The following is a 17197-nucleotide window of genomic DNA, read 5'->3' on the forward strand; positions in this document are numbered from 1 at the left end:
CTCCTTCCACCTGGCATTCCCTTCCCACTTCATTGCTGGGCCAAACTCCTACGTGATTTTTAAGCACTGACCCCAACATCCCCTTTTCTGGGAAGTTTTCTCTGATGCCCCCAAACAGAGTATGGTCCTTTGTGCCTGGGATGCCACAGTGTATGTATTTGTCCACAGGTCCTCCTCTCCTCTATAGACTGTGGTAATAAACTACCCTGGGGTCTCAGGCATTCCAGTCTGATGGGGACATACCCCTCAAGGTGATACCTGCAGTAGTGGAGGGACATGTGTACAAGGCATCTGGGAAGCCAGGGCCAGAGTCCCCACCAGTCTTGGGCAGTGGGAAGGCTTCCAGAAGAGGCAGAGCTTACGGGTAGACACGAAGCATAGTGGGCTTTTCCCATGGGCAGAGAGAACAGCAGGTAGCTAGGTACCAAGGCATGACGTGTCTAGGAATCACAAATCATTCTCTAAGCTGAGTGTAAAGTGCAAGTGGCACAAGTAGGGGGAGATAAGGCCATAATCAGAGGCAGGAGCCTCAAGTTCATGAAGTTCCTATTCCATTAAGTAGGACCTATGGCGCTGTTTGCTACATTTGGGTAAGAGAGAATACGAGTCTCTCATCTAGCCACCATTTCATGCACTGCTGCTGACTAATTTATCAAGGCAATGGTTCAGGGGCAAAATGATGCCCAAAGTGATCCAAGTCCCAGTTTAACAAAGAATGTAATAGTGAAAGCTTTTAGAAGGAATTCTTTCTAAATCCTTTGAAATTGAATTCCTGAACCTTCTAGGTTTCCTACAATTAATAAGAATTTATCCAATAAATTGTTAGATATCTTCAAGTTTTAATAAATTTGTGCATCTTTTTTAAGTGCCATGATAAGGCATTTGGATTTTATCCTGAGATGAGCGGGGAGTTAGTGATGGGTTTTAGACAGAGGAGTGAATGATCAAATTTCCAGTTAAGGAAGATCCCCTGTCTGCAAGGAGGAGGGGAACTAATAACAAGACTGGAGGCAGGGAGGGTAGGAGACTCCAGCACCGTCACAGGCAGACAATTTGACAAGTGGGGGACACTCAGGCCCCGGCAGTGGGGTGGGAGGAAGATGGATCTGTACGAACTTGCTAAGGAGATGGGACCCACAGGATGGGTGATGGGCCAGGTACAGGGGCTGAGGGAGGACTTGGGGTGGCCCCAGTGCCCTGCTTGGATGCTTGGCTGGTGTTGGTGCCTTTGCTGAGCTGGGAACATGGGAGGAGAGGCTGGGCAGTTTGGAGGGAGACACTGAACTCAAGCTGAGTTCCAAGGTGTCCCTAGCATGTAGCACAGTGCCTGGCAGAGAGGAAGCCCTCAGTATATAGCTGTGGAGTGAATGTATAAGTGAATGAATGAAATGAGTCCCTAATCCCTTCCCCTCCCACCTGTGTCCTGGCTCCTGGTGCCCCAGCCAGGATTACTTTGCCAAAGAATTGCTTTGACACTTGGAGCTTTCTTTGTGCAGAAGCATCAGTTTGGTCCCCCAGTCCCCGGGGATGAGGGGTCTGGCCTCTCCATCTCTCCTAATGCCCCTCTTTACTGGAGTGGTTCCACAATGCCTGGCACTGAAGAAGCCCCAGGCCCAGCCCCACCCAAGCTGCAAAGGGCTCCTGTCTGAGGATACCCACACTGCTCCCAAGGGCACTCCTACAGGCCCCTGCAGATGCAAGACGTTGAGGATGAAGATGGAGCTCTTTGTTTCTCCACCTGAAGATTTCACATGGATTTCTGCAGTGGGCTGTGCCCCTCCCCCAGCCCCCTCCCCCATCCTCCATGAGAGTGCCAGCTGTGCTGGCCCCTGAATGCGAAAATGCGAAGAAGCCTGTGGGAAAGACAGGGCCTGGCCTGAGCTGAGTAAGATAAGAGACATAGTCTTGGCTGGGCACCTGGGCCGGGGCTGGGGCCGGGACTGGGGGAGGCAACGAAGGGACAGGCTGTCCTATCTGGAAAGAAGCTGAAGGACCAAGAGGCTGAGACCCAGGGAACAGAACAGCCAGGGAGGTCAGGAGAGCTGGTCCCATGTGGCCACGGCTGGGGGCTGGCTCAGCAGCCACCTGATCCCTGGGCCCCTAAAGCTGGCTGCCCAGTGGACTCTCTTAGGTGGGGAAGGCCCCCAGCCAGGATCCCCTTCCTGGACCCCAGGCCATCCAGGGCAGTGTTGGCTGGAGTGGGGGCAGGGAAGGAGGCTGAGATCTCCTGGAATGGACCCAAGGAAGCGAAGGGTGGGCGTGCTGGCTCTGCCCCCAGACCACAGGGCTCTCCAGCACAGATCCTAACCCGACGGGTCCCAGGTCTCTGCCCACGAGACCCACCACCGCATGGATACGGGCATTGCCCTCCCTCCTCTCCCCTCCTGCCTCGCTCCCTGTTTACACCCTACCTCCCTTGTTAGACTGTGAGCCCCCAGAGGGCAGGCAGCCTGGGTGCCAAGGAAGACTTTTAAATACCATGAAGCACGAGGACTGGGTAAGTTCATGAATAGGCACAGAGGCAGACCTCAGTTTCCTATCTCTGCTGAAGCCACCCAGGCTTAACCAGAGGTCTGAGGGCATGGGGAAGGGTAGGGCAGGAAAGAGCGGATGAGGGAGAGGGCTCCCTGCTGGGTCAGAGAGGAAAGAAGAAAGGGCAGAATGAGGTGGGCCCTGCTAGGAAGAAGTCTTATCCCTCCACCTAATGCCCATGGTGGTCCCGGCCCACAGCCTTCATCTGCTCTCACAAACTCCACATCCTGCTCGCAGGCACCACCTGGGCACACACGATCACGAACCCACACGCGCAGCACACACAGGCACACGTGCCAGCCCACAGCTGCCCCCAAGGCTGGGGCCCACCTCCAGCCGCCTGTGCCCTGACCACAGAAGCCAGACTCTCCCGAACCATGGGTGCCCTCTCCTTCTGGTCCCAACCCTGGTGCCTGTTGCTGACCTGGGGCCTCAGAGGAGGTACCCAAAGGCGGAGGCAAGAGGGGGCCACACACTAATGGCAGAGGCAAGCAGAGGAGGAAGCTGGGAAGCAGGAGTCTGGCTAAGCTTGGGACACATGTCGGCGCAGGCATTGCCACAGGCCCAGGCTTTGGTGCTGGGCAGGTGGTGGCCTAGGAAGCCTTCCCACCCATCAGAGTCCAAAGAGCACAGGTGTGGCTGCCTCATGGCTTCACCAGCGTTAAGACCTGTCTGCACCGTCAGGGCTCACCTGATCACAGGGCCTCTGCCTGTGGCTGCGCCTCTAGCAGAGAAGCCACTGCCTTCCCACCACCAGCCTCAGACCAGCAGCTCAAACAACTGCGTCTTCGGGGGGACCAGCCACCAGGCCTCACTGGGACCCAGGTAAGGGACTGGCCCTCGGCGAGATTAGGGCCCACCCAAGCCGCGGGGGATGCCGGATGCAACTCAGTGAGGCTTCCCAGGCCAGGGTCTCCTGCCCATTGTCAGATGTAGCCAGGACGAGCAGCCCTAAGAAGAGCTTGGGACTCAGCCAAGGGCTAGCCAGCCAGGAAGCAGGGCTCCAGCCGCATCTCTGGGCTGCTTCTCCCAGGGTCCGTGATGCAGACCCGAACGCCTTCCCCACTCCAGGTCCCTAAATTTGGGGGATAAATGGGGAAACTGGGCTGCCAGAGATCCCCCCTTCCCAGGGGCAAGGAGGCCCCTGCTCCTCCACCCCCCACCTTTCATCCCCCCATCCCCATGCCCCACCTTGAGGATCCCCCCACCCCCTGCCTGCGTCATCAGGATCTTGAGCAGCAGATGTTTCCCTGGACCTGCTCACAGAGACCCACAGGGACCATCCTTGTGCGAGGCGGCTGGCGGGGAGCTAACCGAAACACCGTTCATTTTCTCTTCTTTGTCTTCTGGATCTAGAAGCAGGAAGTGTTGCAGCCTGAGAGGTGCAGCTGGGGAGAGGGAAAGCAGACTTTTAGTACCCCCTTACCCTTGGTGAGGAAAGGGTTCCTCCCAAACAAGGAAAACAGAGACCCAGCCACAATCCCTTAATTGTTTACTAGCAACCATTTCCCCAGCACTGAGTCATCTTATCAGATCTTCTGCTACTTTCATAACAGTCCTAGAAACAGGGGTGTGGGCTGCTCTCTGACACTTTGCCCAGGATATTCCAAGGTTTCTGGACAACTCAGAGGCACCACGCAGATGCACGGACACCCACGGAACTGACACCCTATTCGTGATGCATACCTACGTCATTAAAGTGACACATTACCTTGACCCACACACTCAGCTAACTCCCACCTCACCCTGCACGTACACACGGACCTCATTTACTTCCATTCCGTTTCAACATATACATATTCTAGACCCCCTCTATGCCAGGAGGGCGCTGTGTGGACAGCAGTGGCAAGATAAGTCCGTCCTCAGGAGGTCACAGCCCAGTGACAGAGGCACATATATAGACAGTTAAAGCATGGAGTTTGCAGTCAGACGCGGCTGGGTTCACTCTCTATCAAATACTTACTTGAGATTTCAGGCCTGTTACCCTCTTTGAACTTCAGCATCCTCATCTGGTAAATGGCATAATAACAGAACCCACCCAGCAAGGTTGTTCTGAGGATTAAATGAGTTGATGGGGGTAACATCTGTAGAACAGTGCTCAGCACATAGGGCCAAGGAAGTATAAGCGATGGTAGTGAAAATTAAATGATATAAGGTTCATAAGGCACTTGGCATTAGGCTCACAGCACTAACCAGGGTGGCTGCTCTTGTTAGAGAGGAACGTACAAGGTTTGGTGTGGCATTAGGATGATGGGAAGGGTGGAGTGGGGTGGTCAAGGAGGGCTTCACTGAGGAGGTGATCCTTAACCTGGAATCTATTTATTTATTTAGATTTTTTAAATTATTGAGTTAACCTTGGTTTATAACATTATATGTTTCATGTGCACAACATTATATTCCTATTTCTGTGTACACTATAGCATGCTCATCACCAAAAATTTAATTTCTATCCATCACCACACAGTGATTCCGTTTACCCATTTCCCCCTCCCTCCTGCCCCTTCTCCTCTGGTAACCACTACTGTGTCCTCTGTATCTACATTTTCGTTTGGTTTGGTCTGTTTATATATTTTGTTTTGTTTGTTTCTTATATTCCACAAAAGAGTGGAATCATACGTTACTTATCTTTCTCTCTCTGTCGTATTTCATTTAGCATAACACCCTCAAGGTCCATGCAAATGGCAAGATTTTATCTTTTTTATGGTTAATTCCATTGTATATACAACATCTCCTTTATCCTGCATCTGTTGATGGTCACTCAGGTTGTTTCCATACCTTGGCTATTATAAATGCCATGATGAACACAGGGGTGTGTATTTCATATTCCTTGGATAAATACCCAGAAGTGGGATTGCTGGATCATATGGTAGTTTTATTCTTCATTTTTTGAGGAGTCTCCATATCGTTTTACACAGTGGCTGCACCATTTTACATTCCTACCAACAGTGCACGAGGGTTCCCTTTTCTTCACTTCTTTACCAACTTTTTTTTCTCTCTTGCCTTTTCGTTAATAGCCATTCTGATAGGTGTGAGGTGATACTTCATTGTGATTTTGACTTACATTTCTCTAATAATTAGTGATATTAAACATCTTTTCATGTGCCTGTTGGCCAACTGTATATCTTCTTTGGAAAAATGTCTATTCCCTTGAGCTGGAATTTAAAGGGTTGTGTGGGGAGGGACTCTGAGAAGAGGGTTCAGAGAATGGAAAGGCAAAGAGACAGAAGATTTAGTAAGACATTCAGGAAAGTGCAGATCACTGACACATCCTACAGAGCCCCATCATAAACGTGCATACAAATGCATGTGTATACACATACACATACACCCCTCCTGAGCGGGTCCCCAGCATAGGAGCCAACATTGGCCTCCTCCTAATTTGAGGAATTGAAACAGGCTTGGACAAGAGGCTTGCTTTGGCAGGGAAGGCTGCTGACCCTAATTCCTTCCCTCCAGAAGCTAGGCACACCCATCTGGCATATTTTACACTCAGGCCCAGGATGGGATCTGGTCCCAAGTTCCTGTCCACCCAGCTTTCCTGAGCCCATTGGAATGAGCTTTACTGGCCAAATAATGGGAAGCTGGGAGCCTGCCTGGGGGCCTCCAAGGCCCAGCCAAGACGGAAGGCTCCTCAGCAGAGGGTACATCTGGAGAAGGATCCAGAAAGACCTGTGGTCCAAGCCTCTGACCCGGGTCAGGGATGGGCTGCAACAGCTGTCCCGCCCAGCTCTGCACTGGTATCCCTCTCCCCAGCCCTGATTGCTGTCTCTTCCGTTCATTTTGGCTTCTAGGGAGTCATCTCAGCAGCGTCAACATGTCCCGGCCCAGCAGCAGAGCCATTTACTGTAAGCTGTCCCTCCAGTGCCCTCTCCCGTTCCCTCCCACTGAGCTTCCTGAACCCCCTGCCCTCCATTCCCTCCCTCGCCAAGCTGACCAACCCCTATTGCTGTATATGTCTCACCTCCTTCTTCTGCCCCCACTCCCTTGCTTTGGGCCACGGCAGTGCACCGGAAGGAGTACTTGCAGAATCTCACCTCAGAGCCCACCCACCTGCAGCTCAGGGTGGAGGTGAGTAACCCGGGGGCCCCAGACAGTTTCCTGATTCAACCCAAGTTTTCCCGTGTGTCCACTGCCCTGACAAAAAAACTTATCTGAGATAAGTCTCTGCCACAGAAGCCAATGGCCTGACCCAGTCAGAGCAGGTGGGCTTGGGTCCAGCAAGCCTAACTGAGCATCTGCTAAATGTGGGGAAGGGAGATGGGCAGGGAAGGCCAGGCTAGAAGTTGAGGTGGTGGACGTCCTATCCCCGGGCAGGAACAAGCAGCAGAGGGATGGGTCAGGAGGCACCTGCCACCACCCCATCCCCGCCTGTCTCCCAGTCCACCCCCTGCCCCAGGATCTGGCACAGCTGGAGGAAGGACTGTGTGAGGTTAGCGGTCCCTGTGTGAGGTCTTGAAAGGACCACTGTCTGAGAGTGGAGCTTTCTGGGCTTGAGCTCCCCGGGGCAGGCCTGCGCAGCTTAGAGCCTACAATGGAAGCTCTGGCCCTGCGTGGGAAGACAACACTGGCTCTGCCACATCTAGTTGCCTGGAGAGTTGCTGACACCACAGAGAAAGCTCAGACTGGAAGGGTGTGGCAGAGAAGAGAAGACACCAGGTCAGGTTGAAGGTCTGGGGTAGAAACCGCCCCTGGGCAGCAGTAGATCTAGGGCCCTCCCGGAGAAGAAGCAGAAGAAGCAGCAAGGGATGCTGGAGCAACCGTCTGGGGGCTCCAGAGGGCGGCAGAGGTCAGGGCCCCCCAGCCAGCTGGGTTGGGCCCAGGAGCACTGGGCTTCATGGAGGGACGGGGGTTAGGAACCAGCTTCGGTTAGGTCTAGCAGGCAAGAGCAAGAAGAGGCATGTCCAGGGTGCCAGGGCACTTGGTCATGTTGTCAGAGCTCCTGAATATGCCAGCCGTGTGAACTGGGAGAGGAGCTGGGAGCTATGCAGAGGGCGGCGTGGTGGGATCAAGGGGCAGGAGGCAGACAACCTCCCCCCAACCAGGGCCTGGAGGCGAGGGTGAGGGGCAGGACTGTGACTTGTGAAGGCATCGTTTGGATAGGAGAAGGGAGGGGTCTCCTCAAGGATAAAAACACTGCTGGAATGATCAGACTAGCAGGGGGCAAGGGCCTGAGTGGAGAGAGAGGTCAGTATGGACCTCCCTGGGCAAGAATCAGGGAGAAGGGGGGCTTGACTTCTTCCTGAGAGACTGGGAGGTGATGGGTTAGCAGAAGTGGAACGTGCCTTCTGGGCAGGGGGAACAGCATGAGAAAAGGCATGGAGACAGGAACGCTAGGTCAGGGAGGAGATGGACCAGGCTGGGATGGTGATTCCAAAGAGGGCAAAGGAAGCCGGGGACAGAATTTGAGTATCCTATAAATATCCCACCCAGAGGAGTTCAGACTTATTTGTTGGGTAGCTGAAGCCCACATCTACCACGATCTAGCCCCCTCAGCTGGCCTGGACTGTTAAAGGCCATGACTGTCCTTCCTCCAGAGTTCTAAACCCCCTCCTACAGCCCCTCAGACCCTGACTTGGGGGCCCCATCCCAGCCTGACTGCCTCTGGCCATCACACAGGCCCCTGAAGTTTGCTTTAGAGGGATGGCCTGGCACTCCCCAACAAGGAGGCCAGGGACATGTCTTCTCCCTCTGCTGCCTTTCCCCCACCCCCCAGCCCTGTGCATTCCCACCTGTGATCCCCTTCTCCAAACCTTCTCCCAGTCCTGCATCTTCTCCTCTCCCCTCAGCACCTGCTGACATGTAAGCTGGGGATGCAGAGAGTCCAGGAGCCCAAGGATGCCCTGCAAAAGCTACAGGAAATGGACGCTCAGGGCCAGGTGTGGAGCCAGGACTTGCTCCTGCAAGTCAGGGATGGCTGGCTCCAGCTGCTGGACATCGAGACAAAGGTCAGCCTCCCACCATTCCCCGCCAGGGATCATAGCTGACCCAGGCCATGGGAAAGCAAGCACCAGGCAACACCATCGATGCATGTCCCACATGGCAACCACCCCTCCCCATACACAATACATACCCAGGACTAGGAAGAAACGGGGGACAGAGAGACACAGGGATCAGGGGAGACGATGCCTCATCCCAGACCACTAGAAGGGTGGAGCAACCCAGGTCAGGAGCTCCCAGGAGTCAGCCTGGCTCTCAGTGACCTCACAGCTGACCTCTCTGCCTGGCCCAGGAGGAACTGGAATCTTACCGCCTGGACAGCATCAAGGACATGGACGTGGCACTCAACACCTGCTCCTACAACTCTGTCCTGTCCATCACTGTGCAGGATTCAGGCCTGCCAGCCACTAGCACTCTGCTTCTCCAGTGCCAGGAAGTGGGGGTGAGTAGGTGTGGAATCCAACAGCCATCACCCCCCCACTCCTCCCCGACCCCCCATCTCCAGCCTGTCTGACTGCTGCTTCCTGCAGGCAGAGCAACTGAAGACCAGCCTGCAGAAGGCTCTGGAGGAGGAGCTAGAGCAAAGGTAGGCAGCCTCTGCCCCAGCCCACCAGCAGGACCTCAGAGCTCAGGTCGGCCCCACATCTGGGGGAGCCCAGGAGCCTGTGGCCCAATAACATAGGCATAGACCTGGGGAGGGGCCAGGCTGAAATAGGGCACAGATGGGCATGGGGAAGGGGCTGGGGCGGGGCCCAGTGAACACTGGAGGTTTGCCTCGGAGGCTGACATGGGAGGAACTGGCCCCAGAGAGCAGGCAGATGAGGCAGGGGAGAGTCAGGGAAGGCTTCAGATGAAGACAAGGGAGCAGGGCTGGTCGGGCTCCTGGAGAGAGGGAGTGGTACCCTTGGGTCCTGGGGCAGAAGGGTGGGCAGTGCCTCCGTCCCAAGAACCCTGTCAAAGCTGTGTCCCCACCATGTGCTCACAGGCCCCGATTCGGAGCCCTTCTCCCAGGTCAGGACAGATGCAGGGGGCCTCTTCTGAAAAGGCCGATCCCTAAGGAGCAGGTACCTCCTCTGGAGTGCGGACCCCCTCCAGAGCAGCACCACTGGATGACCCCAGAGCACAGTAAGCTTGGGCGTGGGGGCCAGTGGGAGGAGAGGATTCCCATCAAAGGTCAAAGAAGTTCTGGGCCATGGTTCCCTTCCATTGCAGACACACCACCAACCCCAAGGCCCCTGCCACACCACTCCATCATCCAAAACTCAAGTGCCTTCACTTTGCCTCCTTCGAGGAGGTCCCCATCCCCTGGGGACCCAGAACGGGATAAGGTAACTGCAGACTGTCTTGGGCTCCTTGAGGATTTTTGGTCCTGGCCCAAGGGAGGACACCAGTCGTCTCCATCACCCCAAGGAGCCAGGTGCCAGGATGACCAAGGCAGGGCCTGGGCTGAGGAGGGACACGGAGCCTTGGTCAGACCCTGGGCTGGGCCTGAGGCTCAGGCTTGTGGTAGGAGGGAGCGGGGGGTCAGGGTTGGGAGTTCCAGGGTGGGCCTAACTGCCCACTCAGACCATGGGTTGTTTGCGGTCCAGGAGGTGCTGAGCCACGTCCTAAGAGACATCGAGCTATTCATGGAAAAGCTGAAGGAGGACCAGTCAAACACCAGTCATAACAAGAAGAAACAGAGGAAGAAAAAGATAAAGCATCAGGGGGGTGAGTGTTGAGGGCCAGGGGAGAGGAGTCGGGGGAGAGTCTTGGGATGATCTGTGACCCGCCACCTTCCCACTTCTTTCTACAGGGATAACAGAGGCACATTACATCGACTGCTTCCAGAAGATCAAGTGCAGCTTCAACCTCCTGGTATGTGGCTCCCCACAAGTTCCCCAGCCCTTCCCCCCACCCCACCTCAGCAGTCCCCTCCTCTCTTGTCTCATGGACATCCCAAGCTTCTCCAGCTTCTCCCCACTCTTGGGACTTTTGGAGAAATGCCAGGCTCCCCATCAAGGCCCAGAACAATGGGGCCCTGGGGTCCTGGTGAAAGTAGAGTGGGAGGAAGGGTGGTAAGAGGCTTCGCCCTGTATCCTCAGGGAAAGCTGGCCATGACGCTGCAGGATACAAGCGCCCCTGCGTTCGTACACCTCCTCTTCCAAACTCTGAACTCCGTGAGTCGGGGGAGGACAGGGTGGTGCAGAGGGACATGCTGAAGTTAAGATGAGACAGAGGCCTGGGTGGGAGGTAGGGGGCAGAGGGAGTCTGTGGATCTGCCCCTTGCTCACCTCAGCACATTCTTCTCCTTGACCCCAAGACGCCATCCCCACTATGCACTGTCCTTAACCCCAAGGACACCAGTGGGGACAGGAAGGAGCAGGCCTGGGGCAACGTGGTATTGCAAAAGTGGGAAGCCAGGGACCCCGGGCCCTTCCCCACTCCTGTCTGGCCCTGCAAGAGCCCAGGCTTCCTGAAACCTTCTGTCCCTCCCCAGATCCTGGAGCAGTGCCCTGAGCCTGGCCTAGCAGTCCAAGTCATCTCACCCCTCCTCACCACCAAGGCCATTGATCTGCTGCAGTCCTGTCTAAGCCCACCTGAGAGTAACCTCTGGAAGTGGCTGGGCATAGCCTGGACCACCAGCCAGTAAGTGACGACAAAGCCTAACTGAATCAGAGGCAAGGGACGTGGGGTCATAGGGCAGGACACACAGGGCAGGAGGTGGCAGGCTCTACATTGTGTCTTAAAACAAACAGAAATTCTGTACCCATTAAACAATTAAACAAAACTCTGTACCCATTCTTCCCACTCCCCAGGCCCTGGTAACCTCTATTCTATGAAATATCTCAAAACAAATTGAAGGACTCTACCTGGAGTGTCCAACTTTTAATTAGGCTAAGTACAAACAATGAAAACAAAACAAAACCACCACTTACCATCACCCACCACTGAAGGAAAGCATTATTTCAGAAAAAAGAATAATTCTTCCCAAGGAAGGAGAGTTGGCAACCTTCTACTAAAATTTTTCTCATTTTTGTCAAGGACAAAATGAAAACTCTGTCTCAATTCCTGCCCAGATTTTAACAATTACTGATGTAAGAGATGCTGCAAATGTAACATCAATAAGAGTTGCAACCCAGCAGCCAAGGAGCTAAGAGAGAAAGAGATATTCCACGTGGGTGGAACTGTGAGATGGGCAGTTGGGCGGCAAGGGCAAATTGATGACAGCCAGCTTGGATATGCTGAGCTGAGGTGTCAATGGAACCTGCACAGAGACAGGGTGGCCTGGGCTTTGGGGGAGAGGTCCGACCTGGCTACAGCAGTTTGAGAACAGTCAGTACAGAAGTGATATTTGGGGCCACCTGGAGGTAAGCACTGTGGTGGGAGCCCCAGAGCTCACTTTAACAAGCATGGTCTGCTCTCCCCATGAGAGAAGGGCCTGGGGAAACTTCAAGGTGGTGAAAGGAAACATGGTTAAGGAGGCAAAGAGAAATTCCAGAGAGTTAAAAGGAGAAACAAAAAAGCAGAAGCGTGAAAACCAAGAGAGAAGAGGGTTGGGGTTTTTTATATAAATTTATTTATTTCTTTTTGGCTGTGTTGGGTCTTCGTTGCTTCATGCAGGCTTTCTCTAGTTGCGGCGAGCAGGGGATACTCTTCGTTGCGGTGCACAGGCTTCTCATTGCGGTGGCTTCTCTTGTTGCGGAGCACAGGCTCTAGGCACGCGGCTTCAGTAGTTGTGGCACGCGGGCTCAGTATTGTGGCTCGCGGGCTCTAGAGCGCAGGCTCAGTAGTTGTGGAGCACAGGCTTAGTTGCTCTGCGGCATGTGGAATCTTTCCGGACCAGGGATCGAACCCATGTCCCCTGCATTGGCAGGCGGATTCTTAACCACTGTGCCAACAGGGAAGTCCAAGAAGAGGGTTTTAGAAAGAGAAATCAACTGGGAAAAAAACCAGTGGTTCTAGGATTCTTTTTGCCTAATGAGCAGGTTCTTTTTTTTTCCAATTCAGCCCCATTAAAGGATTTTTGTGTCCAATTCATCCAAAGACATAAATTATAACTTAATGTAATCAATTTCTTTTATTGTGGTAGAATATACATAGGATAAAAGTTAAACTATTTTTAAGTGTATAATTCAATGCCATTAAGTACATTAACAGTGTTGTACAACCATCACCACTATCCATTTCCAAAAAATTTTCAGCATCCCAAACAGAAACTCTGTACCCATTACACAATCAACCAAAACTCTGTACCCACTCCTCTCTTTTCCCAGCCCCCGGTAACCTCTATTCTATTTTCTGACTCTGTTTATTATTTTAAATATAAAATTAAGTCAGATGTGGCCTAAGATGTTTTCTCATTTCTTAAAGTAACCAAAAATGAATGAATGAATGAGATGAAAGACAGAAACACAGAAAATAGAATAGCTAAAGAGTTGTAAAAACTCTCAAAATAGTTAAATTTCAGGTAAATTTTATTCAGGTTATTTGATTTTAGGCAAACTGACCCAAAACTATAAATAACACTAAATTCTGTGGTAATCCAGAAGGATATAGACCATACAAGGCCACTGGATCTGGCAGTCAGATTATCAGGACTTTAGAAGAACTAGTTTCAACAGAGCAATGGCAAAGGTAAAAGTCAGGTTGCAAGGCATAATGAAAGAACCAGAGGTAAGAAAATGTAGGCAGGGCATATGGACACGTCCTCAAAAAACTGGACAAAGATAAGGGAATAGAATGACAGCTTAAAGGGCACAGTAACAGAGTCAAGGGAAGACCTGAGCATGTTTTTAGGGCAAAGAAAAGGAGCCGATAAAAACGATTCAGAAGGGGGAATCATTTACTTGTCCCCGTTGAATAAATTAGCTGCCTCCTGTGTCCCATGCACTGTACTATGGATACAGCTCTCAAGGAGTTCAACGTAAGTAAGAAATACAGACATGTGAGAATCATGTGCAATTCAGCGTGAGAGGAGCAATAATCCAGGGTGTCTGGAGTTCAGCAGCAGTGCAAAGAGGAAGCATTCACCTCTGCCTCCGAGTGGTAGGGAGGGGACTTCCTCGAAGAGGGGACTTGGCATTCCCCAGGCCGGCAAGCAGAGCATGACTGGGGACCACCAACAGTGTGCTGCTCTTCCTGCGTGCTAGGCAATGGGTGAGGGGGAGGCTGAGTGGCAAGTACCAGCTCCCACCCTAGAGCCAGCCAGAGTGCTGTGCTGGGATCACAAGGCGGAGTTCCACATACTAACCCGCTAGAAAGAGATCTGCTGCTGGGAACTATAACCAGTTAGACCCCGCGGGGGTCTTCCAGCCCTAACGCTCTGCGGTTCTACCACTTTCGGTCAAACCCCCCATCAGTGAGATAAAGTACTCATCTCTTCTGGTGTTGATATGTCTGCGCTTTCACGGGCAGAGGTGAGGCTGGCCCATGGATACCTGCACTGTGGGATTTGCACATGCTTAGCTGTTCGCTCCTATGTGGGTGTCCTGGGGCCTTTGATCAGTGCACGTGGGCCACGTCCTCCACTACATAGAAGAGTCCCCAGGCTAGGCCCTGTCATCTCCGCCCTCTCCACCTCCCACAGCCTGGTACAGAGTGGACTCAGCCTTGTTCTTTCCCCAGGGCCAACTGGACAGGCAGTGAGCCCCTGCCCTACCAACCCACATTCTATGACGGTTGGCAGCTTCCAGAATCTTCCTATGAGGTAAGGGGAGCTTAGCACAGAGTCCTATTCAAAGCCCTAGTCTCTGGCTGGGCTTTCTCAGTCCACTATCTCAGTCCAAACCATGGTCACGTGATACCTAAGTGGTAGGTGGGTTCTGTGTGGTGGGCAGACAGGTGAGGGGATATGAGGCAGCTGTGTGCAAGGGGGTCTGTGGTCTCACACCCCACCTCCCTACCACCACGCTGGCTGACATCCTGCTCGTACTCTGTTCTGCCCCTACAGGAACCTTCAAGATACCAAGACTCTACTTCCCTCCGGTATGCCCTGGGTTTAGTCAGGACCGTATGGTTCTAGGGAGGGAGGGACAGGGCTGATCCTGTGGATCTGTGGATTCTACATGTCACTGACCTCCGGGCTCTCTTTTAGCCAGGCACATACATGTACAGGCACATCTCTCCCCTACCTTGGGTGAAGAGGCAGTTTTTTACCTTCCTAGGCTCCAATCCCTTCTTCTTTCAATACTCCCCACACATACCTCTGATTTCCCAGAGCTTGAGTATTAAGTGCTCAAAGGAGAGCTCAGATACAGAAAATTCCACTGCTGGAAGAGTCCTGAGAAATCAACATTTCAGACCCCTTCTGCTTATAGAAACCCACACCCCAAGCCCACCTAAGAAGGACCTGCCCTCAAAATCTGTGGAAGCCCAGAAGTCACCGTTAGACTCCAAGGGGGAGATATCTGGGGCTCTGGGGCTGAGACAGGGGCCCAGTCTCTGAGGCCCCACTCTCCGGCCATCCTGACTGTCTCCGGGGGTAGTGGGGCAAGCCCTAGGTTAGGGAGCAACTCGCACTTTGCTCAAGAGGAGATACACAACCACGGACCCCACCCTGTGCCCTCCAGACCCGGACCTGTCAAGCCAGCCGTGAAAATGCAAGTCCTATATGAGTTTGAAGCTAGGAACCCACGGGAACTGACTGTGGTCCAGGGAGAGGTACTGGAGGTGAGGCATGGGCTTGAGCTGATAAAAGGAGGTGGTGGTTGGTGGGAGCTACTGGGAGCATGGCGTGGGTGGCCTAGAGAGGGAGAGGGAAGGTGGGGAAGGGCCAGAAGGGAGAAAGCCTGGTGGGGGAGGGGCAAGGCTGGTCGGACAGAGGCTTGGGTCACCGCTGGAGTGACTCTTGGCAGGTTCTGGACCAGAGTAAGCAGTGGTGGCTGGTGAAGAATGAAATGGGACGGAGCGGCTACATCCCCAGCAACATCCTGGAGCCCCTGCAGTCGGGGTTCCCTGGAAGCCAGAGCAAGTCGTTCCCTCCGGTACTACCCAGCCTAGACTATTCAGAAGCTATAAAGCCTGAGTCAGAGGTGGGGGCAGGGAGGATCCAGTGACAGGTGGAGGAGATGGTCCTGGTTCAACTTAATCAGTATTATCACACGCTTACTGTATCCTGAGTTTATTCGTGGGACCAGAGCAGAGAACAAGCCTTGTGCCTATCAGACAAGCGAACCATGGAGTGAGACAAGTGATCTGACGGAAGCCCAGAGAAGGGACCCAGATGATGGTGGCTGTAGGTGACTCTGAGATGAGATGGCCTCTGACCCCCACTTCCCCTGATTCTAGGCTCCAGGGCTTCGACTTAGCTCAAGGCCTGAGGAGGTCACAGCCTGGTTGCAGGCAGAGAACTTCTCCACTTTGTGAGTGCCAAGTCCCATGGTTTTACCTCTGTAAAGGGCTCAGATAATAATCAGGCACCCCTCCCCATCACAAGAGTCTCTTCCAGGGCACTTCTCCCTTCAACCTCAGGAGCTATGAAATTAGTTTCAGCCAATATGTTTATCTTACTCCCTGGCCTCCAGATACCCTTTCTGTGAATTCTTCTGTCACCCCAGTCTCCAAGCCCAAACAGCCCCTTCTCCACACAGACACCCAGGCCCAGTCCTTCTGCCCCACCCCTGACAGTTTCTGATGTTTCTGTTCCCAGCACAGTGAAGACTCTCGGGTCCATGCCCGGGCGCCAGCTGCTTCACATGAGACCTGGGGAGCTACAGATGCTGTGTCCCCACGAGGCCCCAAAGGTCCTGGCACGGCTGGAGGCTGTCAGAAGGATGCTGGGGGTGAGGCCACCCTGGGATCCTGACCCCCACTGGAAATGTGGGATGATCCCTGAGTGAGAGTGTCAGGTGGACAAGCCAGCAGCCCCAACCCTGGGGTGGCACTCAATGTGTCAGGTCTGGCCACAGGACAGTCCCCCAGGGGCTTGATTTCATGTGCTCAGGCATGCCTTGAAGCTCCTAGCTGATTGTTGGCATCAGCTCTGGGGTCCCTCACCTGCCACCAGCCTCACCTCAACCTTTTCTTTCCTCAGATGAACCCTTAGGCAGCAACTCAAACACCTCCAAGACCAAGACTTTCTCACAAGCAAGATGGCAGATCTGATAACTCTTTAGAGCCCCGAGAATTCTTCTTTCAGGCCCCCAGGTTGCAGCGAACCCCACACCCCAGCTCACACAGCAAAGAAGATGAGCAAGCCCAGGGGATGAGACAAATGGTGCCCCTTCTCGCTGTGCTGAGAGCTCTCCCCCGTTGCCACCTATTTACTGCATCTCTTTCCTGAGCCTGGAGCACTTAAGCCTAGGTTTGTCAGGACTCTGTTTAGCCCCCCTCCTCCCCAATAAAAGTATTTTCAAGCTTGTCATGTGCCTCTCTTGCAGCTTCCTCTGGCCCTGATGGGGGCCAAAGGCAGAGAGTCAGGAAGAGCTGGGACACTGGGCATGAAACAGCAGCAGCCCTACATCCATCACTGGGCCAGACTGTTTGAATGTGAGCGGGAATTCACTGGAGCTGAGCCAGAATTTGAGAATTGTGGTCCAAGCTCTCCTTACTTTCTAAACAAACTCCAAAATAAGGCTATCCTTGACATCTTTATCCTTCTGTGTACACTTCTTCCAGTATATTCCAAGGCACCCAGCACAGCTGAGGACACAACACTTCACAGGAGCAAGGAGTACCGGGGCTGACAGTGGTAGGTTTTGATCAGCCATACTGGCTGATGATCCAGAGACGCACTGAAAAAGCATGT

At 53.3% G+C, this 17197-nt stretch overlaps 1 protein-coding gene across 2 annotated transcripts; it reads left to right on the forward strand.

Moving 5' to 3' along the window:
- The first annotated feature begins 2983 nt into the window (after positions 1-2983).
- EPS8L3 (EPS8 signaling adaptor L3) lies at positions 2984-17077 on the forward strand. 2 transcript variants are annotated; one of them, XM_089918411.1, is made up of 19 exons: positions 2984-3357; positions 6324-6377; positions 6536-6600; positions 8319-8477; positions 8762-8911; positions 9000-9055; positions 9455-9594; positions 9682-9797; positions 10059-10179; positions 10265-10326; positions 10554-10628; positions 10949-11097; positions 14077-14158; positions 14402-14436; positions 15021-15120; positions 15306-15434; positions 15739-15812; positions 16100-16232; positions 16484-17077. In XM_089918411.1, the coding sequence occupies exons 2-19, from the start codon at positions 6347-6349 to the stop codon at positions 16493-16495; spliced, it is 1689 nt and encodes a 562-aa protein (XP_089774537.1). In that variant the 5' UTR covers positions 2984-3357; positions 6324-6346; the 3' UTR covers positions 16496-17077. The 2 variants fall into 2 exon arrangements, with proteins under 2 accessions (XP_089774537.1, XP_089774542.1); XM_089918416.1 differs by lacking the exon at positions 15739-15812 and having other exon boundaries at positions 16484-17074.
- The last annotated feature ends 120 nt before the right edge of the window (positions 17078-17197 follow it).

The sequence above is a fragment of the Delphinapterus leucas genome, chromosome 1 (genome assembly GCF_059928025.1).
Source record: "Delphinapterus leucas isolate spDelLeu-1000000601 "Yukka" chromosome 1, BTC_Dleu_Yukka2, whole genome shotgun sequence".
NCBI lineage: Eukaryota > Metazoa > Chordata > Mammalia > Artiodactyla > Monodontidae > Delphinapterus > Delphinapterus leucas.